The 24,348-nt window shown below is 40.7% G+C and overlaps 2 protein-coding genes across 8 annotated transcripts in view; one reads left to right on the top strand and one right to left on the bottom strand.

Moving 5' to 3' along the window:
• The window catches only part of Brm (ATP-dependent helicase brm), a 43,530-nt gene extending 25,269 nt beyond the window's left edge, over positions 1 to 18,261 (top strand). The window contains exons 2-10 of one of the 7 annotated variants that reach the window (XM_076820368.1): positions 10,482 to 11,808; positions 11,998 to 12,484; positions 12,564 to 12,637; positions 12,979 to 13,237; positions 13,412 to 13,550; positions 13,626 to 13,787; positions 13,866 to 16,769; positions 16,894 to 17,068; positions 17,157 to 18,261. In XM_076820368.1, coding sequence (XP_076676483.1) covers positions 10,482 to 11,808; positions 11,998 to 12,484; positions 12,564 to 12,637; positions 12,979 to 13,237; positions 13,412 to 13,550; positions 13,626 to 13,787; positions 13,866 to 16,769; positions 16,894 to 17,068; positions 17,157 to 17,305 — 5,676 coding nt within the window. In that variant the 3' untranslated portion in view covers positions 17,306 to 18,261. Of the gene's footprint in view, positions 1 to 10,481; positions 12,485 to 12,563; positions 12,638 to 12,978; positions 13,238 to 13,411; positions 13,551 to 13,625; positions 13,788 to 13,865; positions 16,770 to 16,893; positions 17,069 to 17,156 lie in introns of all 7 variants that reach the window. The other 6 variants (XM_076820358.1, XM_076820335.1, XM_076820378.1 and 3 more) reach the window with 6 other exon arrangements.
• On the bottom strand, positions 2,265 to 7,157 carry LOC143373279 (uncharacterized). The gene is made up of 5 exons (XM_076820406.1): positions 6,990 to 7,157; positions 6,281 to 6,414; positions 5,929 to 6,191; positions 3,375 to 3,632; positions 2,265 to 3,084 (listed from the first exon to the last, which is right to left on the bottom strand). Exons 1-5 carry the CDS (start codon positions 7,119 to 7,121, stop codon positions 2,966 to 2,968), a joined length of 906 nt encoding a protein of 301 aa, XP_076676521.1. The 5' UTR covers positions 7,122 to 7,157; the 3' UTR covers positions 2,265 to 2,965.
• Positions 18,262 to 24,348: the final 6,087 nt, after the last annotated feature.

A 24,348-nucleotide genomic window follows, 5' to 3' on the forward strand; every position in this document is an offset into this window, starting at 1 on the left:
GATTGACACTTCCATCTGAAGCCAGGTACTCCTTACTTCGATGCGGTTTGAGAAGTTGAAGGTGGGTTCAGGATGAGTCCAACTCGATTTCTTCGTCTATACGTGGCGATCCATTTTAATCTATAAATGCTCGTGTTTAGGAAGCTACGTTAAATTGGAAAACCTGCTTTTGAGGAATTAAAGAGGGCAGGGAGGGGGGACAGAATGGAAATTGAAATTTCAAAATTAGTTCGTTTTTTTAAACGGCACGTTGTGCATATATTTTTTTTTTACAGGCAAAGTTCAACGACCCCGTATGTTGTATGATTTTTATTAAAAGATTTGGAAATACAACGCTCAAATACAGTACTGGAAATATTAGTATTTATTGCATCACTCTCTTTACGTAGTACCTACTTATGCATAATTTTCATAGAAATATGATCCATTTTACTTTGGCCAAGTGAGCCACAGTGGCGGACGAAAGAAAGTTTACATCTTTTAGAATCGCATAACTTTTTTAGAATTGGTCCAAACGACTTGAGTTTTTTTTTTGGAGAAGCTAGAAAGATTAGTTTACTAAATGACGTGTTTCATCGTTTTGAAAGAAAAAAAATGTTATTGCTTGAAATAGCGAAAAAATTGTAACGGTTGTTTTTTTTTAACCTTTTTTCCGAGCCTGTAATGAAAATTGAAAAATTCCGTTTATAGAGTTAAGAAAGTTTTATACATGCTGAAAATTGTTATTAAAATCGATCAACGTTGCTCTGAGCTACACACGCTTAAAGATGGCAGAATAAGGTTGATAATCGCGAAATTCCCGAAATCAGCGAAACTGCATTTTTACCGACTTCAAAAAGGAGGAGGTTATAAATTCGACTCGTATGTATTTTTTTTATGTTTTTCTCCGCATAACTCCGCAGCATATGGATCGATTTTGATGATCTTTTTTTTTTATTCGAAAGATGGCGATGCGCAGTGGTCCTATCCTAGACTGCATTAATATTCACCGAATATTTTGCCAGTTCTGGTTAATAATTAATGACTACTGTCACCTAATTATTATTTCTTTATGTACATACGCGCATATCTCATCAGCATGTTGTGTAAATATATATAAAATTAATAAATTAAAGATAAAAAAATTTAAAAAAAAATTAAAACCGACTTCGAAAAAATAAAAATGCACTAAAATTAAAAAAATAATTTTTTCCCCTTATTTAATCTACGACAAAAAAAAAACTGCAACTTTAAACGCGTTTTTCCCGAATATTTTTTTCTCTTCATTTCTTCCTGATTGCGAATGCATGGAGGTTCAGATCGACTTGGAAAAATTACAGGATGTGCAGAAGATGTGCCATTTCCCGGCAAACCTCTGATATGGTCAATAAAAATTCGAGATTTTCATAAAAAAAATTAAAACGTCACCGGACTATAGTAGCGCACAAACAAGAACGAATTTTTCTTGAAGAAATCGTCGGTTTTCAGCCACCAGTCGCATAATTTTGATTCAATTTTTGTTTTTATAGCTTTGCCCGGAAACTATGAATCCAACAAACAAGAACCACACCTTTGAAATCGGATTACGTCACATTTTAAGACCGATATTAAGGCAAAACGACGGAAAAACTTTTAAATGTTTACCCGTCTGCAGCGCCATTTTTAAAGCACATATATATTTCTTACCAATTTTTTTTTCAATCTGTATGGTAGTAATAAACGTTGGGTAAAAGGATACATCAGGATTTGCTTTCATTTCTTTACAAATAAATAAAAAAGGACAGAGTCTCTTTCTCATTAAAAACGACTGCTTAGTTTAAAACACTGCTCCTAAAGTTTTCTCTCATGGTTCCGGTAATTTGAATGGATAATGGGAAATGTCTTTCCTCCATTTTGTATGGAAAGTATGTTGTAATTTTTTTGTTTTATATAATTCAAGTAGCACTTGAGTGCCTTTTAAGACAGACCTTCTTTCATCGACCTTGAGTCGACATGGGGTTAGGTTTTGTTAATAAGTTTGCGCAATACTCGCGCGGCATTGTGTATCGCGTTCCTCGGAATCTAACAATTAACGGAATTAACGTTAATAAGACGCCGACTGACACTTGTTTAGCGCCGCAGTCGCATTTCTCGCGAGTAGTTAATTTCATGGGGTAGGTACAGTTCTCCAATCGTTTCGCTTCAGCTGAATGCAAAATACTACTGCACAATTATTTTTTACAATTATTAACACTTTTGGAGGAGTTCTGGGTGATTTTTACGTAACATTGATAATCCAAGCAGTGTTTATATTAATTCATCCGTATTTATTCGATACTATTTCCACTCTTTTACCGCAGGCAACATATAGTTTGTATTTCATAAATATGGGGATCCAAGATTCGCTTTTACTACTATTCAGCATATAAGTCTCACAAGGAGAGTATTTTAGGTGATCATTTTTGTGGATTCTTGAAAATCTGGTGAGTCAGTCATATTTCGCATTCAAACACACAAAATTCGTTCATTGACACTATTCTTCTATCTCTAATAGTTCTCGAGATATTCCACAAAAATGATTTTTCAACCCTAACTTTGAACGCAGTTTTCACCCCCCAAATATAAAAACGGGGAAAAATAAAAAAAAAACACGTATTTCTTATTTTTCAGTCCTCTACAACATATCCAAAAATCAAAACGATCGGAGGCGGACACCTAAAATACTCTCCTTGTCAGTTAAAGTTATTTATTATCGAAACGGTTAACACATGGCGAAGAACGTGGTGGTGCAGTGTGAACAAAATCAAGTGGCTGCTTATGACACAACACACACTCACACCCCTCCTTGATCCACGCCAGATACGATCTTTGCTTTTGTAGTTGCGCGAAGAGACGAGAGGTACGTTGGGGATGTCTTCACCCCGTCCCAAAGAGTTAATCAATTTTGCTTTGACTGTAAACAACTGAAGCTCCGTTCGATAAATATTAACAACGTTCTTTCTGAAATCTAGTACTTCTTCTGTAGCAGTTTGGAATCAGCTATCTTTATTAGCTTCACCAGTTCGTCAGCCAGCCTGCGATTACCAGCTGCCACTAGTTTCGGTGCCATGACGTCGAATTCGCCGCCTAAAAGAGGGTGTTTCTTTATATCTGCACTGTAAATCGTTGAAACAGCGATGATATTCTGCATAACTGATTCTTAGAAGCTAATAGTAATACGTTGAGGATAAAACAAAAAATTGGCGGGAAATATTCACTGTCCGAATGCTTGGAAGTCTGCGCGGTTTAAATCTCGGCTTTACAATAGCTATGCAGCATCTGAGCTTTGAATCAATATTTTGAAGGGGAAAAAGGTAGAAGCTACTCCTGAAACAGGTCAGAATGTTCTAATAACTTCAAATTCGGCTGTTACACACCGTTCGTAGCTATCACTGCTCCACCAGCTTCTCTGATGATAAGTACACCAGCAGCCACGTCCCAAGGCATGAGATTGTCAGTGTGATAAGCTTCCGCTGCGCCCATTGCCACGTAGGAAAGGGTTAGTGCTGCTGATCCCATTGTTCGTATTCCATGAGCCACCGAGACGCAAGCCTCCAATCTTCCAAGAATAGTGTCTCTGATATCCGCGATCGTTGCGTAAGATACCTCTAAACACAACAGCGATTGTTCCACCCCTGAAAACGCAGTCATTACGTGATGCAAAGTGGTACCTTGATCGATCCTTCTGAGGAAACTTAAGGAGGAGCACCGTTGCGAGGAAAGCGGTTATAGAGTCTGTATTAGCGAAAGCTGCGGGAGATTAAATCTGTAAGTGCGTAGGCAGAAGACTTCGATGGAATTCAGAGATTTGGAAGTCAGTTAGCGTTGAATTAAGGGGAACCGTCATCGACGAGCGCAAATTCATATGCAAAGCGGAGGATCCATTTCAAACTGTGAGGCTATTCTTTTTTTATACTCATGAACAAAAGAAGAAATCATTAGTCAGCAAAAAAATTAATTTAAATAATTATTTATACAATTGAAAAGCGCTCCGTTTCGCAAATTGTTGCGCGGCGTGAAACAAAAAACCAAAAGGATTTTGTCTTTCTAGGAAATTGCGCAGGCAATGAAGGTCGAATCGGTGGAAAAGCCGCAAAATGGGCAGTCGTTCGAGCTTCATTAGCTGCATAATTTTTTAAAAACAAAAAAATGTTCTTGGACTTTTGTGTCTCAAATAAATAGAGCAGGCACTATGCTGCATGTTGCACAGCAACGTTTGAAACAGAGCTCCTGACAACTGTACAAATAATTATTTGAATTAATATCTTTTTGCAGACTAATGGCTTTTCCTTATTTTTTATAAGTATAAAAAATACCCCCGCAATTTCAAATGGATTCTCTGCTTAGTTTCCGAGAAAAAAAACTCAAATTTTCATATGAATTTGCGCTCGTCGATTGGAATTCCCCCTGAAGATTGGAATATTTTCAACTCTTTGACTGGCATGGACATGTTTAAATTATTCCATTTATTCATGTCCTGCCCTCTGCATTTAATACTTTGAGTGGCACCCGGCGTGTTTTCACGCCGAGAGAGGTTTCTAGGTGTGTTTTCAATTCAACATTTTCTGGGAAGCATCGAAAGTATTAAGGACGTCGCCCATTACGCCGAAGCGAAGCGCAGCAACCACAGCGCAATGCGGAAAAGAAAACGAACTCGAAAATATAAGTTTCGATATTTTCTATTATATCTGCGTTAGAGTATTACAGTGATAAGTTAAATTTGAATCAGTCAGGTTTACGCGTTCAAATTCTCGCGAGCAGAGTAGCGTTTTGACCCCACCTACTTCCTTGAACAACCGCGGCCAAGGTCCGGCATGTCAAACGAGTGCCACGCGCGTTGTGTTGCATGATAGCGCAATGACAAAAAATTGATTTTCTATGATTTTCATCCTATTCTTACGAAACTAGTACGAATGGATTCGCGAGGTCCTCCCGATTAAAATGGGCCCAAACATGACACAATTCTGACTATTTTTAGAATTATATATCGCGATATAGTACATTCCTACTTACTTATTAATGTTTTTAAAAATAGTCCGATTTATTTCGTGTTTGGACTTATTTTCATCGGGAGAACCTCGCCAATGAATTCGCATTATTTTCATAAAGGTAGGATTCAAATCATGGAAAGTGAGATTTTTATACCACTTTTCACTTTCCTTGTCAATCTGTTCTTTTTCGTTGAGCTGGAGGTGACGAAGGATGAGTGTGAAGACGATCACACAAAACATAGCGGGGTGGGTATGGTTCATTCAAAACCGAGCGGATTTTATTCACATTTAACCGAGCACCACTGTACCAATGAATTGGCGAAGTTTTCCCGATGAAAATCAGTCCGCACTCTATGTACAGCTAATTAAAATTATTCCGAATAAGATTCTCCTCCGACTCATTGCCATCGATAAAATCTTGCTCCTCCATTGACAGTACCTACTGTGACCAACGTGTATAGCACAAAATATACAAATTTAAATTTTCATTAGCGTCAATATACAAATTCAAAACATGGGACATGGACAAAATTTCCTCGCCAAAAGTGCGCTCGAAAAAGCCTGGTCGACTTGAAACGGTATTTCGTCAAACGTTTCGCCACTCAAAGTGTTAACGTGTATTGCAGAAGATGGTCTGGACAAAGCTTTGCATGCCAATTCCCTAATCCTAGTTAAAGAGTTCGTAGAAACTTTCAAACTTCAAAGAGGAATAGCGATATACCCCAGCCTCTGATTACTTGATAAAAAAAATGTACGAAACATTCCCCAGTGAAAATCACCCCCATAAAATACATTATCGTAGTAGCAAGTCCTTAATAGCTAAATCATCAGGTTGTTGCAATTTATTGCACGTAATCGCACCAAACATTTGTTAAAATTTCGTTTTCAGTTTACCCAGAAAAAAAGAAACGACTGGATAACATTTCCAAGAGTGACTTACTCTCCACTTTGGAGCTTTTGATAGGTTTTCCATTGAGAAAAGCTCCAGAACCTCTCCTAGCCGTGAACAACTGTTCCAGCACCGGATTGTAAACGATCCCAATCTCCAGTTCCTTCTTTACCGTTAGCGCGATCGATATGCAGGTGAATGGGAAGGAGTGCACGAAGTTCGTGGTCCCATCGATCGGATCGATGATCCACGTGGGATCGTCCGTCAGCTCAGGTAAATGGTTCGTGGACGAGACCGTCTCCTCGCCGATAAATCTAAGTGTTTGTACGAGTACAGGTAACTCACGTTTCGAAAGGTTTCATCCTCCCCCCGTCTCTAATCTTCCATAATCGAAAGGACTTACTTGTGCTTTGGGAATTCCTCCGATATACCATTTATCAGAATCTCCTCCATCTTTTTGTCGTACTGCGTCACTAGGTCCCAGTCCCCAGCTTTGGTCTCGACCCTCTTGCACCCTTGAATAGCGTCACGAATCACCTGAAACGCGTACGAATGCTTTAGCAAGCTCACTCTCATTTACTTCTAGTTCCCCGTTAGTAGATTCCAGCCAAGAGTGGCGTTCGCTTGAAATTACGAAGCAATGACCAGAGTCACTCTCGAGATCAAACGTTTAATCACTAATGCAAATATTCTATTTTGTAGCGGGATTTGCAAGTTCACGAAACTGGATCTTATCTAACAAGTCGTATAACATAGCTTGACATTGACAATGCAATGAATCCCAGGTGAAATCAAGAATTCTTCGCGCTGCTCGATGGCATTCATGGTCTACACGATTTGCATGAGAGCGCAGTGAATTCCGCGATGATGATGATTATGTAATGTTCTGTGTGAAATTGTCAGAAGTCTTTCCTGATAATTTCAAACTCAGGTTTCGCCCCTCGAAATACGATGAGTTACCACGCCGTTGGTGGGACAATTTTTCTTCTTACGAGACCCCATTGCTTCTTCATGTATGCGGCATTCAGCGATCATTTATCCCTTTGTAGTTGTAATAGAGGCAAAATAGACGAATCAAACACGCGTTAAGAAGCGAACGGAGAAGAAATTACCTGTCCTGATTTTATTGTCAGCTTCAGAACGAAATCGTAGCAGTGATCGAGCTCCTCTTTGCTGATCATGGTTGAATGATATTTGTCACTCCGTTCTGTTGTGTCACCTCGCCTCACTCGAAATAACAGCATCACTCGCGAAAGCTCTGTTCTTATCCCACAATTGTCAATCCCCACTATCAGAGCCCGCACAGGCTCAAACTACGCGCTACAGGGTGCTCGAAAAATTGCTGCGTACCCTGATGGCATTGAGACTGAATCTTATCTTATATTTCATGTTATTTGGTTCTAGGGCTAATAGCTTTTCTATTCGCATAGATCAAAAGAATCCCTCGAGTTTCTAAATATGTATAAAGCATACGCCGGATTCGTCGATGTCGCGGAGGAAAGAGCGCAGCTATTTAGTGGCAAGCACTTATTGGTCGCTAACACGCTGTTGGAACGTGACTTTTTGCTGGCTTCTCCTATCTACGCGAAACTCAGTGAAATGAGAAAAAGATTCGCTGAATACGTTGCTTCCACACCTGGACCACGTGCACGACATACGATCGCCTTCGTTTCTATCTCTATGGGTCGAAATAATCTTCCACAATGCGTCACCGCTTCAATCGTGGCTGAAAGTGTGTACTATTATCGGTATACGTCACGATGTGTACGATCATGCGTCACAAACGATTTTCTTGGTCCAAGCTATACAATCGCCATTGTAATTGGATAACTATTCGGTTCTGGAACGCTGCTTTTGTTCCACTTGACTGTAGAATTAATTTAGATTGGACGAAAAACGTTCAGAAAGTAAGCTGAATCCTAATAGCGAATGTAATTCGTCTCGTCCGTCTGTCATTGATGTTTGCGCGTTTTATTGTTATATTGCTGCGGTATTTCCTTGGGGAATCTATAAGGGATTAATAAGAAGTAGTAAATTGAACATTTTTTCTCTTAGCGTCATCCTGGATTAGATAAGCGGCATTTTTCATCTCGTAAATTTTTCTTCAGATAAGGGCTCGTAAAATAAAGGATTTTTGCTTCGAGTCACCCTTTCGCGATATAATAAACATTAGCGCGACGTAATCGTAGTTTTCAACGTAATGATGTTATGAACTGATCGAGCTTACTGTTTACTCGGGTGAGTTAGGAACCAAGTTACATCACACTTTAACTATCATTATATGGAATGCACATTTTTAATCAAAGCTCGGGATTCCTTTAGTTAACCCTTGTGTCAATAATCGGGTACCGGAATGCCCACCTGGGCGTGTTTTATTCAGACTTCTTTTTTTTGGTCTTGGATTCGGAGAATTATCCCGTCAAAGTTTGCATAGCGAGTCTCAATAACCAGGATACCCCCGGGTACCCACCTATGGAAACATATGATTTATGAACGAATTCCGAATGAACGAAACAATTTACTATACGATGTCGTTACAGGGATAATTCGGTAAATAAAAACAAATATTTATGTGTAAAAAAACCGTAATTATTTATTTATATGCGTTCTTTACATTTGGCGATAGTGAGTGCATGCTCATCGCAGACTCGTTTGTCGCCCACAATGCAAGATCTTCTAGTTTTCCTGCGTTTTCTTATCGTTGCTGTATAGCATAGATGACATGAGCCTGTTATAACCTTTCTTCCCGAGTGTGCGGAAGACTAGTCGGCCGGCCAAGAACGCTCTCGACATCAAGTTCAGTTGTATCATGCCTCATAATTTGATTAGTCTCAAATTTTGCGCGGTATAGAGGATACGGTGATACTTTCCACATATCAGTTGTGTGCTCAGTTTTTGGATTGTTAGTACCTGCACATATCAGAACTCCGAAGAATGTGTAGAATCACGGGGAAAAGGGAAGCCTGGGCACGGGACTCGAACCCGCGGTCTCCAGATTCGTTGCGCGCTGCAGAGTTCGGCAAAATGTAATCTAATTACAAATTTTACAAATTACGATTAAACTGTAATTGTGTAATTAATTACACATTATTTTCTGTAATCGTTCATTTTGGATAGCTAACAACACCAAATGGTCAACTACCTAAATTAACAATCACAGAAAATAATGTGTAATAAATTACACAATTACAGTTTAATCATAATTTGTAATTTGTAATTAGATTACATTTTGCCCAACTCTGGCGCGCTGGCCAGTCGCCGACTCTCCCGGTCTTGGTTAATCCGTGCCCCCTCTTACAGTATGGGGGTTCCTGATCATCCCCACAAATACTTACATTTCACTTGACGTCGCGGCTGTCCATGTTAGCGTCTTTCCTGAATTTTGTGCGTTGTATTCTTGATATATTGCCGATGCCTTTTTGTTGATGCGAAGAACTTTGATATCAATTATTTCAATAGTGAATATCATCTTGAATGTATCACAAATTGATAATGTTTCTGGGCTTCTGTGTGGGCCAGCTCTTTGTCGCACAATATTATGAACTGTTGTCTAATATCGACAAGGCGGGCTTTTCTACCGCATTGTTTTATATAGCGTACACAGTTTGTCCAACAGCACAATTCACAATCTGTATATATATAAAAGAAGAAGTCTTGACTGACTGACTGACTGACTGATTGACTCGCCCAGCTCAAACCGTTTAATCTAGGAACGTGAAATTTGGAAGGTACATTGTTTTCATGATGTAGGCGCCCACTAATTTGAAATTCCGTCCCCAAGGGAGTGAGAAGGGGTAAAATTTATTTTCTCGGATTTCTTAATATCTCTCAGGCCCCATTAGATATCAACTTGGTTTTTACATATAAAGGTTTTCCACACAAATCTCTAAAAAGCAATTTCAGGATTTTGCACTAATCAACCCCTAAGGGGGTGGTGAAAGGGGGTGAAATGTGTTTTCATGGAGTCCTTAATATCTCTTAGGCCCGAAGCGAAGCGCGGTTATATTTTTCTAGTAACAAATAGATGTTTTGGTGAAGCACAAACTTTTACATTTATTCGTGGCAATACACGAAGTCTTCTTTCCTATGAACACGTCTGGGCTTGTACACGCATCGAAAGATACTGAGTAAAGGCCCTTTATATTACCTGTAAGGGTCTTTTTGGCTAGCAGAGGCCTTGAAAACTTGGATCTACGTAGCAGCTGTCGACTACAAACGTAGAAAGCCCAGAAAGACGTGATGGAAAGTGTTTATCTAAAAGAAAAAAACGGAGGTGGGTACCCGGACTCCCTGGTTATTGAACAACGTAGGGACTTTTGGTTATTGACATAAGGCGTAAACAGAACCGTTAATATATTAAGCGAATAGGAGATAAAAAGTTCAACACTCAAATATTTGAATTCCTCTTGCTTATCGTTCAGACCACCCCAAATCAACGCATAGAGACGAAACATCATCATACATCCTTTTCCTGGATGAACAAACTCGTTTCTGTCAAGAAATCTTCATGCATCCACATATAAAACGTCAGTGTTACAGTACCTCCCAAGACAACTGTGTTTCACGACAAATAAAGCAATTGTGGACCCTTCTCGGTGTTGCAGAGTCAAGGTGGATCCGGTGGTTCAGTAGGTCAAAACTCAAGCTCCCAACAAGGCCCAGGAGGGCCCATGGTGCCAGGTCAAATGGGTCCAAACGGGCCTCAGGGAACGTCTCACATGATGCCGTCTGGTCCAAACCAGATGGGTTCGAATGGGCCAGGACAGATGGGCGCAGGTGGGCCTGGCCAAATGGGTCCTGGAGGTCCAGGCCAAATGGTACCAGCGGGCCCAGGATCAATGGGGCCGGGTCACATAGGGCAGGGAAGTGGAGGGCCACCTGGAGGTCCCCACATTGGCCAAGGTCCAGCACAAATGGGCCCAGGTAATGTACCTGTATCAGGTCCTCAAATGGGTCCTGGTGGGCCTCCGAACTCACAGATGGTCTCTGGAGTTCCGGGCCACATGGGTGGTCCTCCTGGGCCAGGCCATATGAACGCAACTGGACCATCTGGACCAGGCCATATGAGCTCAAGTGGTCCTCCTGGACCAGGTCACATGAACACGACTGGTCCACCGGGCTCGGGTCACGTGAACACGAGCGGTCCTCCAGGGTCAGCACACATGAGTAGCAGTGGACCCCCAGGGTCCGCACACATGAACGCCAGTGGTCCTCCTGGGCCAGGAAGTCACCTAAACAGCGGTCCGCCCATCCCGAGTCACATGAATGCAAGTGGACCGCCAGGATCCGGCCACATGAGTGCTAGTGGCCCAGGAAGTCATATGGGACCCGGAGGTCCTGGTCAGATGCCGTCTGGCGGTCCTGGAGCACATAATATGCCACCTGGAGGCCCGAATCAGATGGTTCCTAGCAGTCAGGGTACGATGGGCCCGAGCCCCATGGGGCCTGTTGGTCCAGGAGGACAAATGGGGCACAATGGACCTTCGCAAATGGGCCCTAATGGTCCTGGACAAATGAACATGGGAGGGCCGTCGTCACAAATGGGAATGGGACCTGGAGGACAATTGGGCCCGAACGGTCTTGGGCAAATGGGCCCTGGAGGTGGTCCTGGAGGACAAATGCCACCTGGAAATGGGCCTGGAGGACCCATGGGACCTGGAAGTGGACCTGGTGGACAGATGGGATCTAGCGGTGGACCTGGAGGACAAATGGGGCCAGGAAATACTCCTGGAAATCCTGGAATGCCGCCTGGAGGTGGACCTGGAGGCCAGATGGGCCCAGGAAGCGGTCCGAGCGGTCAAATGGGCCCGGGAAGTGGGCCTAGTGGACAAATGGGACCTGGAAATGTACCTGGAGGACAAATGGGTCCTGGAAACGGGCCCAGTGGACAAATGGGACCGGGAAGTGGTGGTCCAGGCTCGCAGATGGGACCTGGTGGACAAATGGGACCCAGTGGTCCTGGGGGACAAATGGTTCCTGGTGGCCCAGGTGGACAAATGGGGCCCAGTGGTCCTGGAAGTCAAATGGGACCTGGCGGACCTGGAAGTCAAATGGGTCCAGGTGGACCTGGAAGCCAAATGGGACCTGGTGGACCTGGAAATCAAATGGTGCCTGGTGGACCTGGAAGTCAAATGGGACCCGGTGGACCTGGCAATCAAATGGGACCTGGTGGACCCGGAAATCAAATGGGACCTGGTGGCCCTGGAAGTCAAATGGGACCAAGCGGGCCGAACAGTCAACTGGGTCATGGTGGTTCAAGTAATCAGATGGGACCTAATGGTCCCAGTGGACAACCATCGCCTGGTCAAATGGGGCCTGGTTCTCAAAATCAGCAAATTGTTCCTGGTGGTTCAGCACCAATGGGTCCTGGCACTCCTGTGAATCAGATGAGTCAAACTGGGCCTGGACAAGTTGGACCTGCCGGTCCTGGAGGTCCGCCTGGAGCTGGGCAAGAGAACTTAAATGCTCTGCAGAAAGCGATTGATTCGATGGAAGAGAAAGGGCTTCAGGAAGATCCTCGTTACTCTCAATTGCTTGCTTTGAGGGCACGACAAGGTACTATTGGGGAGAAACAAGCTTTCAGTTCTCAACAATTGCAGCAATTACGGTATGTTTTACATAGTATTGAATAAGGTAATTTGTAGTTGTCGTAGGAGATTAATACTTCAATGTGTAATCCATTACAGTGTACAAATAATGGCATACCGATTACTAGCAAGAAATCAGCCATTGACACAGCAACTAGCACTGGCTCTTCAAAGTAAGTCATACAATAAAATTTGTCATAAGCTTTGTTTTGTAGGTGACTACTCATCTTTTGTATCGTTTTATGTACTTTCAATGTTTATTGCTTGCTGATTTATTTTATTTGCTATTGTACCTGTTTGAACTGTTGTAAATTTGAGCTTTAATAATAATAATTCAGTGTTGCGATACGTCGATGGCTGGTATGAGTACAGTTTTTATTCTTAACTGGATGCAATTTGAATTTAATTTCCAGAAAGGCGTAATTAAATTTCGTTAAAATTATACTGTAAAAATACAAAAGTAGAGTAGAATGATCCGCGCTCTGGGGGTTTGATGTAAGATTGATGTAAATAGGTGGAGCACCTCCTCCCCCAGGTATGGCACAACGTCCGCCTATAGATCCATCTCAAGGAACTCCTGCTACTGCAGTACCACAGATTCCTGGGCCAAATGTAATTGGCCCTGCAGTGCCTCCAAGACCAGGCTGTCAAACGCCGCAGCAGCAGCAACAGCAGCAGCCTCCTCAACCAGGTGCAAAGACCAACAGAGTCACAAGCGTAGCGAAACCAGCTGGCTTAGATCCACTGCTGATATTACAAGAACGTGAGAACAGGTACTTTCCAGATTTACCAGAATAATGTTCTAGTAGCATTCTACTTAAATTATTACCGTTTTTACTGTCACCTTTAAACAATAATAACAAGTTTAATTGTCACGTGATCTCAATGGATTAATTGCCAGACGGTTTTTAATACTACACAATTAAATGTGAATATTTAAATGATAGAGTGGCAGCACGTATAGCATTACGCATGGAGCAGTTGAGCAATTTGCCCACCAACATGCCAGAAGATCTTCGCATTCAAGCACAGATTGAACTGAGAATGCTCAGAGTACTGAATTTTCAGAGACAGTTAAGGTCGGAGGTAGATATCAAATGGATGTGAACGTTAGCATCGTCATAAGTATTTGGTGCAATTATGTTCTATGATTATTTTCAGATCTTAGCGTGCACCCGAAAGGACACCACATTGGAGACTGCAGTGAACGTGAAGGCCTACAAACGTACAAAGAAACAAAGTCTTCGAGAAGCCAGGGCTACTGAGAAGCTCGAGAAGCAACAGAAGTTGGAGGCAGAGCGTAAACGCAGACAGAAACACCAAGTAATTATACTTTAATTTTATTAGGATTATACATAAGTGGAACAATGATACAAAATTTTATTCTCTTTTGCCCCAAAGGAATTCCTTAGTTCTGTACTTCAACATGGCAAAGATTTCAAGGAATTCCATCGAAACAACGTTGCGAAGTTGGCTAGGCTCAACAAGGCGGTTCTCAATCACCACGCGAATGCGGAGCGTGAGCAGAAAAAGGAGCAAGAACGTATCGAAAAGGAACGTATGAGACGTCTGATGGCGGAGGACGAAGAAGGATACAGAAAACTGATCGATCAGAAGAAAGACAAACGGTTGGCCTTCCTCTTGTCCCAGACTGATGAATACATTAGCAATCTCACTGAGATGGTGAAGCAGCATAAGATCGAGCAGAAGAGGAAGCAAGTGGAGGAGCAGAAACGTAAAAAGAAGAAGAAGAAGAAGTTGCAAGATGGTGAGGGAGGTGAAGACGGCGGCATGAACGAAGATACTCGCGTTGGAGTGATCGAAACGTCCACGGGTCGCACATTAACTGGCGACGAAGCTCCAATGATGAGCCAACTTTCAGCGTTCTTGGAAGCTCATCCAGGTTGGGAACCCATCGAGTCGGAGAGCGAGGATGACGATGACGATGATGATGATGACAATGATGGCGAAGATAAAAGTGATCACAAACAGTCTGCTGGCGACTTTGAAGAGGAAAAAACGAAGAAAACGATACATAAGGCTAAGGTGGAGGACGATGAATATAAAACCGAAGAGCAGACATATTATAGCATTGCTCATACTGTTCACGAAGTAGTGACAGAGCAAGCGTCGATCATGGTCAATGGAAAACTGAAGGAATATCAAATAAAGGGCCTGGAGTGGTTAGTGTCGTTATTTAATAACAATTTGAATGGTATACTCGCCGATGAGATGGGTCTTGGCAAGACTATCCAAACAATAGCTTTAGTCACCTATCTTATGGAGAAGAAGAAAGTCAACGGACCATTCCTTATAATCGTCCCTTTATCCACGTTGTCGAATTGGGTTCTGGAGTTTGAGAAATGGGCCCCCAGTGTTGTGGTAGTCTCTTACAAAGGCTCGCCAGCTGGTAGAAGAGCGATCCAGTCGCAAATGAGAGCCACCAAGTTCAACGTCCTGCTGACTACGTACGAGTATGTGATCAAGGATAAGGGCGTATTAGCCAAGCTACAATGGAAGTACATGATCATCGACGAAGGTCACAGGATGAAGAACCATCACTGCAAACTGACTCAAGTACTGAACACGCATTACTTGGCTCCCCATCGGCTTCTTCTAACAGGAACCCCGTTGCAAAATAAGTTACCCGAATTGTGGGCGCTCTTAAACTTTCTTCTTCCGTCAATCTTCAAGTCCTGCAGCACTTTCGAACAGTGGTTCAACGCTCCTTTCGCGACTACCGGCGAGAAGGTCGAGTTGAACGAGGAAGAAACCATTCTTATCATTCGTCGATTGCACAAAGTGTTGCGACCTTTCCTATTAAGACGTTTGAAGAAAGAAGTCGAGTCACAGTTGCCTGACAAAGTCGAGTACATCATCAAGTGCGACATGTCAGGTTTGCAGAAGGTTCTCTACAAGCACATGCAGAGCAAGGGTGTCCTGTTAACTGACGGGTCTGAAAAGGGTAAGCAGGGCAAAGGAGGCGCCAAAGCTTTGATGAACACTATCGTGCAACTGAGGAAGCTCTGCAACCATCCCTTCATGTTCCAAGCCATCGAAGAAAAGTATTGCGAGCACGTTGGCACTCAGGGCTCGGGAGTCATCACAGGACCGGACTTGTTCCGTGCTTCTGGCAAGTTTGAGCTATTGGACCGTATTCTTCCAAAGCTAAAGGCTACCAATCACAGAGTTCTATTGTTCTGTCAGATGACACAGCTGATGACCATTATGGAGGATTATTTGAGCTGGAGAGGGTTCATGTACCTCCGGTTGGACGGCACAACGAAAGCCGAGGACAGAGGGGATTTGTTGAAGAAGTTCAACGATCCTGGCTCTGAATATTTTCTGTTCCTACTGTCGACGCGCGCTGGAGGTCTAGGATTGAATCTTCAGGCAGCGGATACTGTAATCATCTTCGATTCCGATTGGAATCCTCATCAGGATTTGCAGGCGCAGGACAGGGCACACAGAATCGGTCAGAAAAACGAGGTACGCGTGCTCAGATTGATGACGGTCAATTCTGTGGAAGAGAGAATATTAGCTGCGGCGAGGTATAAGCTGAACATGGACGAGAAAGTCATACAAGCAGGAATGTTCGATCAAAAGTCCACTGGCTCTGAACGACAGCAGTTCTTGCAGAGTATCCTGCACCAGGACGATGCCGAAGACGAAGAGGAGAACGAGGTGCCCGACGACGAGACTGTTAACCAGATGATTGCTCGAACCGAGGGCGAGTTCGAGACATTCCAGAAACTGGACCTGGAACGAAGAAGGGAGGAGGCGAAGCTGGGCCCAAACAGGAAGTCCCGATTATTGGAGGAAGCTGAGCTGCCAGATTGGTTAGTAAAAGACGACGACGAGGTCGAGCGGTGGACTTACGAGGAGGATGAGGACAGATTCCTCGGACGAGGCTCGAGGCAACGAAAGGAAGTCGATTATACTGACAGTCTGACTGAGAAAGAGTGGCTGAAGGCGATTGACGATGACGGTGCAGAGTATGAGGAGGAGGAAGAGGACGACAAAAAGAAGAAGAAGACCAGGAAACGGAAGAAGAAGGGCGAAGAGGACGACGAGCCTATGCCAAAGAAACGAAGAGGTGCTGGGTCTTCAATTGACCCGAAAATGAAGCGGGCTATGAAAAAGTTGCTCATGGTGGTTGTTAATTACACCGACAGCTCGGATGGCAGGCTACTTAGTGAGCCTTTCATGAAGTTACCATCTAGAAGAGAATTGCCAGATTACTATGAAATCATTAAGAAGCCGTTGACCATCAATAAGTTGCTTCAGAAGATCGAGGAAGGAAAAGTGAGTATAGATTACGTGGGGTTGTCAACTCAAATAGTTTCTTTGATTTTAAGCATAACAAAGTGTGTGTGTGTGTGTGTGTGTTTTTAAAGGGATAAAAGTTACCATGCATTTGTTATTGTAGTACGCTGACTTCGATGAGCTCGAGAAGGATTTCATGCAGCTGTGCAAGAATGCGCAGATTTACAACGAAGAAGCCTCTCTTATACACGAAGATTCAATCGTCTTGCAATCAGTTTTCACGAACGCGCGTCAGCGTATCGAGGAGGAGGGAAATAATTCCGACATGGACGATAAAGGTACTTTTTCTCGTTAACTGTGATTATAAAAGGGTGGATCAATAATAAATTTAGGAATATAACTTTATTTATTGGTGATTGTTTGAAGGCGATGCCGAAGACGGGTCGGATGCCGATTCCAGCGTGAGGATGAAAATTAAATTGAAGGGTAGGAAAGGCGAGGGTAGAGGCGGTCGAAGAAAAAGGGTTACGAAGAAATATATATCCGATGATGATGACGATGCCGACGATAATTGATAATTGCACGTGACTTGTTAGAATAAACGGGACTATAAGTACGTTACGTTTATGAACAGCTATCTCAGAGAGTCACTACTATTCAATGTGCACAGTTGTCATCATTATGAGTAAAGCATGTGTACGAGTTTGCAAAGCGACTGAACGTTATAACTTGGATGTAGTATAAAAGTACTATCGACCCATCAAGTTTTAAGTCTAAGGAATGCTGCTGATAATTGAAACTCTGGAATTAGGTCTACATGTTAAATCGAGTCCTGTAGATTTGATATATACGACTTATAAATAGGGGGCAGATCATCTTGTTTCTTTTTCTATTTTAAGTATGGGTTCGTGTAATTTCTACGATGTATAGTGAAAAATCAAGCGTTAAATACGGATACGAATTTTATGTTAATTTCGAAATCGGTCTACCCTAGATGTGCGACTGTGTACAAATCCGAACGCAGTATTTTTTCCTGGTTGACCCTGTGTTACTTTTTCGGAATCCGAGAATTAAACTGATCTGAGCAGGAAATTCTGAATAAATATTGAAGATCTTTTGTATTCTCGATGACGTTAGTCTCATTATTCAAATATTTTTGACTAATATTTTAATGAATACATGTATGAGCATACGTCGCTGTGTTTGTAATTCAACATTTAGTTCTTGGCGTTTAATTACTTGTTGGATTATATCATCGAAATTTTCTAGATTATAGACGCATATTAATCATTTTTTTTCTCTCGATATTTAAATACTATTTGGTACTTTCTGTTTGCATCAATAAAAGACTCGTGAAGGACAACTTGTTTTTCTGAGCTCTAATATTTCGCCGAGCACATTGCTCTATAAAGAGTGGAATAATGTTCGCGTAGTGTTCCATATTGAAAAGAGAAATGAACATTTCATTTACATTGTATTGTAACTCGATCTTGTGTATAAGTAAATAAATCTTAAAAAATGCCCGAAAAAATATGGAATCTTTTTATTCGAATAAGTAAAAAACAGACTATGTGTTAAATATTTTATGATACATTGATATTGAAGTTAAGCTCTAAAGGAGATCGATATACATAAATACAACCATTTGATAGGGTCTACATTCGTCTCTATATTATGCGGAGTAAAACTACTGACCGAAAAGACCAGTGTTACCAACGTGACAAATACAGTACTAAGGCTATTTATGAATATATACAAATATAACAATGTTCACTTTGTGCTTCGCTGCAGTATTCTATAATAAAAGGTATTAGCTTAACTGCCACAAGTGAAATATAGATAATAATTAACACGTTTTATATTCTAGAACGAATGGAATTTAAAATGATTTTTTAAGTCATTAAAATATTTTTTTAGGGCGGTGGCCTAATCAGAACTTAAATATTCCCTTAGACTGTTACACTTATTGTTATCAATCTAACTGTTTTATTCTGTTAAATTCCTCACACGAAACATATGCTTTTCTGCGCTTATACGTATATGTTTTCATTATTTACAGTGTTTCATACGATATGATATATGCATAATAATATATGACATATCATCACAGAACTATAGGCCCTTGGTATCAAATTGAATTATTTTACTATCATTCACCTTTCATACTCTCTTTTGACCACCACTTTATACTAAGTAGATCATGTAATTTCACTCTAAAAATTGAATTCCTGCACCGCATTCATTGGTTCAGACACAAAGCTTGGAGTAACGAAGGAAATCACCACTTCGTGAATGGAATTTGGTTAACCAAATATTAGAAAGCGCACACGCTCAGGCAGGAAACGCTTCTCTCCAAGTATATACATGACCGCCGACAGATTGGAGGGGATGCGCGAAAACAGTTTGCACCCCCAATAGCAGGCTCTGCCGGGGGTTCTGCAGCCAGAGACATAAGTGCAACTTGATTTGCATATTTAACTCGACGAGCGTGCTGAACCGCCAAACCTTCTCTCCTTTAACACACCCCACCGCCCGCATTGCGTCCTCAGCCACCCCAACGCGCCAGCTAGATTCGATTTACTTGCAATCATGCTGAGGATTAATTAGCTCGTCCCGACGTAAGTGCATACGAAGCAGATCGAGAAGACGAATGTACGAGTAGGTAGACTCGTTATTTGCAGACGTATTGACGGAAAAGAAATAAGCGGGGGAAGTCTATCAAAATACAGTAGTTTCCGGTTTTTGAACGAATCATCCCCAACACAATTTTTTATGCGACCGTCTTAACCGTTATCCCTTATCACTTCAAGCTCGACGAATTATAACAGATCGACAAGAAAAGTATAAAAATATATAAGCATTTCACTTTCGATAATTTTCATCCTATCTTTATGAAAATAATACGACATCGTTGGTAAGGTTCTCCCGATGAAAATGAGTCCAAACACGACATAAGTTGGGATATATTTAGGATTAGTGATTGTTAAGTTGGAATGAACACTAGCGCCGTATAAAATCTAAAAATAGTCTGTTTTATGTCGTGTTTGGACTCATTTTCATCAGGAAGACCTCACCCATCAATTCCTACTATTTTCGTACAGATAGGATGAAAATTATGGAATATGAAATTTTTGTGATTCCACGATACTTTATAACGCGCGTAACAGTTTGAAATACTAGTTCCTCGACGTAGTACGTCTATCTCACTTACGTTCACTATATTTGTTCTTCTTCAAAGGATGATAGAATCGTGTATGTAAGGCACTAACGTAAATAAAAAAGTCACTTTAGGGATACGTTAAATGCGTCCTGTCAGGAGAACACGCGTGACAGTTAAAAATTTCTTTGACTATGCACTGTACGTTCGTTGTCATATCGCTAATGAAACGGAGCGTCAGCTAATGAGCTTAATGAGGGAGCCAACGTTGAAAGGCGTACTTATTGCCTTACTTAGGACTTCATGGTTACGAGCGTAACAGTCATCCACAGAGGCCAATGAAAGGACTGTGTTTTGCCGAACTTGCAAGCACCATTTGTGCTTTAGGACTTACCTAACTACACCGTACCATTTCTGTTCAGAAAATTATCGTAACTTTTGGGAAACTTCCCTTGAAGAAGTTACAGCATGTCTTGTCAATATAGTTTGCAACGCTAAGTTTCGATACTTCTTGACTAACGAGGGGAGGACACCATGTGGTAGACACCGATTTTGATGAGCCTTGGCACGCTGGATCTATGTTGAAAATAAGTAAATAGGTGTCCGAGCGTTTCAACCAATGGGCCTTAATAATAGAGATATTTACATGGAAGTTATTAAAAATTTCATAGTGGCCATGGGGTTTTAATGGGTAAAAATTCCACGCTACCCTGGCACCCACCCCTGGGGGATTCCCCTCTGAAAGAGTCGGGGTGCCTTTTAAAGATTTCCTCAAGCTAAAAAATAAAATTTATAAAGTTTTTTTTTAACGTGGAGGGAATCTTTGCCCACTAAAACCCCACAGCCACTATGAAATTTTTAATAATTTACATGTAATATCTCTATTATTAAGGCCTATTGGCTGAAACACTCAAACCTATTTACTTATTTTCAACATAGATCCATCGTGCCAAGGCTCATAAAAATCAGTGTCTAAGGTGAATGTCTCAATTTCTGCTCATGTGTCCCCATTTATGCTCATTTCGTATTTTTCTTATTAAAAGCGTCACGTTTGTACTGTAGTTACAACAAAATAATTATAAATTATTTGAACATTTACGCGAGTGTTGCAAGAGCTCGGGGCTAATCAAAGTGCGGCATAAGCAACGAAAAACTTTTAAAATGAGAGACACATGATTTCTCGACCGTATTTTAGCTGGTTGTGGTAAGGAACAGGGTCTATTGCTATTCGATAATTGGGTAGAAAATAGTTTTTGTAGTAAAAGTTCTTATTTATTAACAGAAACAGATACCGTATTGTGCTCTGGATGTAGATTTTGTACTGTTTTTTATTATTTTAAGTAGAAAACAGGTGATTAGGTTTAGGGTCAAGTGAATCACCGTCGCGTCCGAATTTCTACTCACCAAAATTTTAGCAACATAACCTCACAATTCAATATATGCTGTAACCTCTACTTCTATTTGAAAGGCATTTTATTTTTTGTTTATCATTATTTTATGCTTTACTGTTGTATTACAAAACATCTCCATAAAAGATGTAACTTATTTTAACCTGAAAAGGCAACGCATTATGTGAGCAGAAATTGGTACAAATGGTGAGTAGAAACACGTACATCGTTATTTTTCGTGAGCAGGAATACGGACATTTAGAGCGTTGTATTTAATTACAAATTACTAATAGTTAAACAACTTGAAATATCTTCCTTAAATTGTTTTTGAATTTCTTGATTTATTATTAAAGAATTAATCGATTACTCTGCAAAATTTGTTCACAAACAAATTTTTTACACCTTCTTTCTGACGAGTAACCTCTTAAATGAGCAGAAATTGGGACATTCACCTTACCACATGGTGTCCCCCCTTGTAAGTTTCGAACAGTGACAGAATAAGATAGCTTTGGAGAAGTGACTGCGAAGCTTACATTTCGGAAATAAGCGAAGGCCCTGAAATATATATTTCGATACAAGTCTTAGGTATTTTGAACAGTTTGATTTTGTCGCAGTGGAATTTACTAATGATTTGTTTCAACTATATTACTATACCGATCATTATCTAGATTTGCTAAAATGGGTTTTGAATTCACTTAGCCTAGCTACTGGCAATTGCTGCTTTAATTCAAGCGGATTGCAAGAGAAACCGTTTTATATGTCACGTGAAGTATTGGCAGGAGAATATGCATGCTTAAAGCACTGTAAAAGAATTCAGTAACACTCGCTATTTTCGTAAGCTGTGGTGAATAAACAATGGGAACTTCATAGGGAATTAAATAGCTTTCGGTTGGAATTGCAAGCGATTCTCAATAGAACGGAGGAGAAATCGAGATAATTTTCAAGTGGGATAAAATCGAATGAAATTGCTAGAAAATACCGCGAGTAGAGAAAATGTAGTTGCACGTTCAGTTCTCTGGTAATTTAACCCTTCGTTGACGCTCTGGGTGTGAGCCACCCATAAGCTGATTTCGACGCTCTGTACCTTCTATGCACAAAATAAATACCTTTTCTCCAAAGCCGACTTATAAACTATTTTTTCCTCAAAATATTATATCTAAACAACAACTCTGTAGATTATTAGCTTCTAATATTGAAATTTGTAAAAGTTACAATTTCCTGAAGATTTTCTTCGTTCTTTCTCGACATACGGTAATCTAGATTTTTTCCACAAAAAACTGTGATGAAATTTCAATTAAACAACTATTGGAATGCATTGTAGAGACTTTGAAGATGACCTATGATTTTTTTTCATAACGATTGGATTTTTTAGATGGGAATGGCAGTCGTTCAAAAATTGTTCTGAGTGCGAGCCACCAGGTATGTCAAAGTTGTTCGAAAAAGGAGGTGCGTCAGCGAAGGGTTAACGCATAAAAATAATATGTCGGCACAAGATATATATATTTTAGTGCTTTACGTTGATTTAGAAGTTTTAATAATGTGTGATGCAGACATTATGCAAAAGAATACAGGTTTTATCGTGGAAGAATTATTTGCACCAGGTGTTTTGCTAAAATAACATACACTCGCGCCCTAAACGTGGCTAAATTTGCTTCGGGACGTGCCTAACCAGATGACACGCAAGCGTAACCGGAAGTTTCTAATATGCGTTCCGTGGTTGACCAACTGGTTACCCCCAAATTGCGTTTTACGGTGTAAGCTTGACCTGAAACCGAGAATTCTGGAATTCTCGGCGACAGTGCATTTATTTTGATAAACTGATGGTAATTACACAATTGATAAATTCTACTTCGAGAAATTGTACATGGAAATAAGTACCTACAATTTTCTAAGTACATACGTTGATATTAGACTTCACTTATTGTGTTTATATCACTCACTTGATAGAGCTCTGTCTTAAATCATGGCGGTTTTATTATCATTTAATTTAAACTCTTTTACATCGATTGTACAATTCGGAAACGAAGCCTCAAATTACAAATCAGTGGAGAGATTTTATATTTCTTTTTTGCTATCGAGGATTTACTTACTTGGACTTGTCTTGAAGCCACCCTGCATAGTATCGAAAAATAAAATGAGGGTCCATATTTTTAAACGCAACAATTATGTACTACTTATTAAATGGCTAAATAATTTTAACAGACTTCTTTGAATAAATTTGAACTTCTTAATCTCTCTTCTTTTTGCAAAATAATCATCCTCGTCAATTTCGATGCTAAAATCAATAAATCAGCAGTCTTTTTACTTTCAAACTGACAAACAAATGATCCTGGCGGCAGTTTAAGGAGTCATTCTACTTTGACCGGCCGAAAAATTAAGGAGGTTCGATGCCGGAGCAAAAATAATGAGAAATCTTTGAAAATTGTTTTGATCTAATGTCCAGAGTGTAGTCCGCATTGTGTTAAAATTTCAAGTCGATTGACAGCATAATTTATGAAAAAATTGCAGACGGAGACGGAGACGGACGGATTCGACTGCGATCGTCAGAGTTTAGCAGGTATGGAGGGGGTCGTTCAGCGGGGCAGCAAGGCGGAGGGGCCCCGGCGGCTCGTGAGTCGTCAGTTAGTCAACCCCGGTATACAGGGTGTCCGCGAGAAGATTGAACAGCTGGATATCTCCTAATGTATTGGAGATAAAAAAATAAAAAAAATTGGCATTGCATGGTTCGAGGAGGCCATTTTATTAGCGCAGACGAATTTTTCTTTCGATTATTATTTTAGAAGATACGATGGTCAAATTCGGTTTTTCAAATGGAACTATTTTTTTTGAAGAGGTGAGTTGATAGTGCGTTCCAAGACAAATTGAATAAGCTATAATGTATACATTATATTATATATTTACATTATGGCATACATTATATTATATATTTACATTATACCTAGACTTTCTGAAATTTAGTTTATTCTCTAAAGTGGGGGTGGTCAAATTTAGTAATTTAATTGATTTAGTTTAGTTTTTTGTACTTGAAGCTTTGGTTTAACTGAAATTTGAAAATCTGGAATCCGATTTCTGG

The sequence above is a fragment of the Andrena cerasifolii genome, chromosome 1, assembly GCF_050908995.1.
Source record: "Andrena cerasifolii isolate SP2316 chromosome 1, iyAndCera1_principal, whole genome shotgun sequence".
NCBI lineage: Eukaryota > Metazoa > Arthropoda > Insecta > Hymenoptera > Andrenidae > Andrena > Andrena cerasifolii.

Excerpts from the sequence above, each read along its gene's own strand:
- LOC143373279 (XM_076820406.1), bottom strand. The coding sequence starts at position 7,121 with ATGCTGTTATTTCGAGTGAGGCGAGGTGACACAACAGAACGGAGTGAC. Across the intron at positions 6,415-6,989 it reads TGACAATAAAATCAGGACAG|GTGATTCGTGACGCTATTCA; the intron begins GTAATTTCTTCT and ends TACGCGTTTCAG. Across the intron at positions 3,085-3,374 it reads AGCAGTGATAGCTACGAACG|GCGGCGAATTCGACGTCATG; the intron begins GTGTGTAACAGC and ends ACCCTCTTTTAG.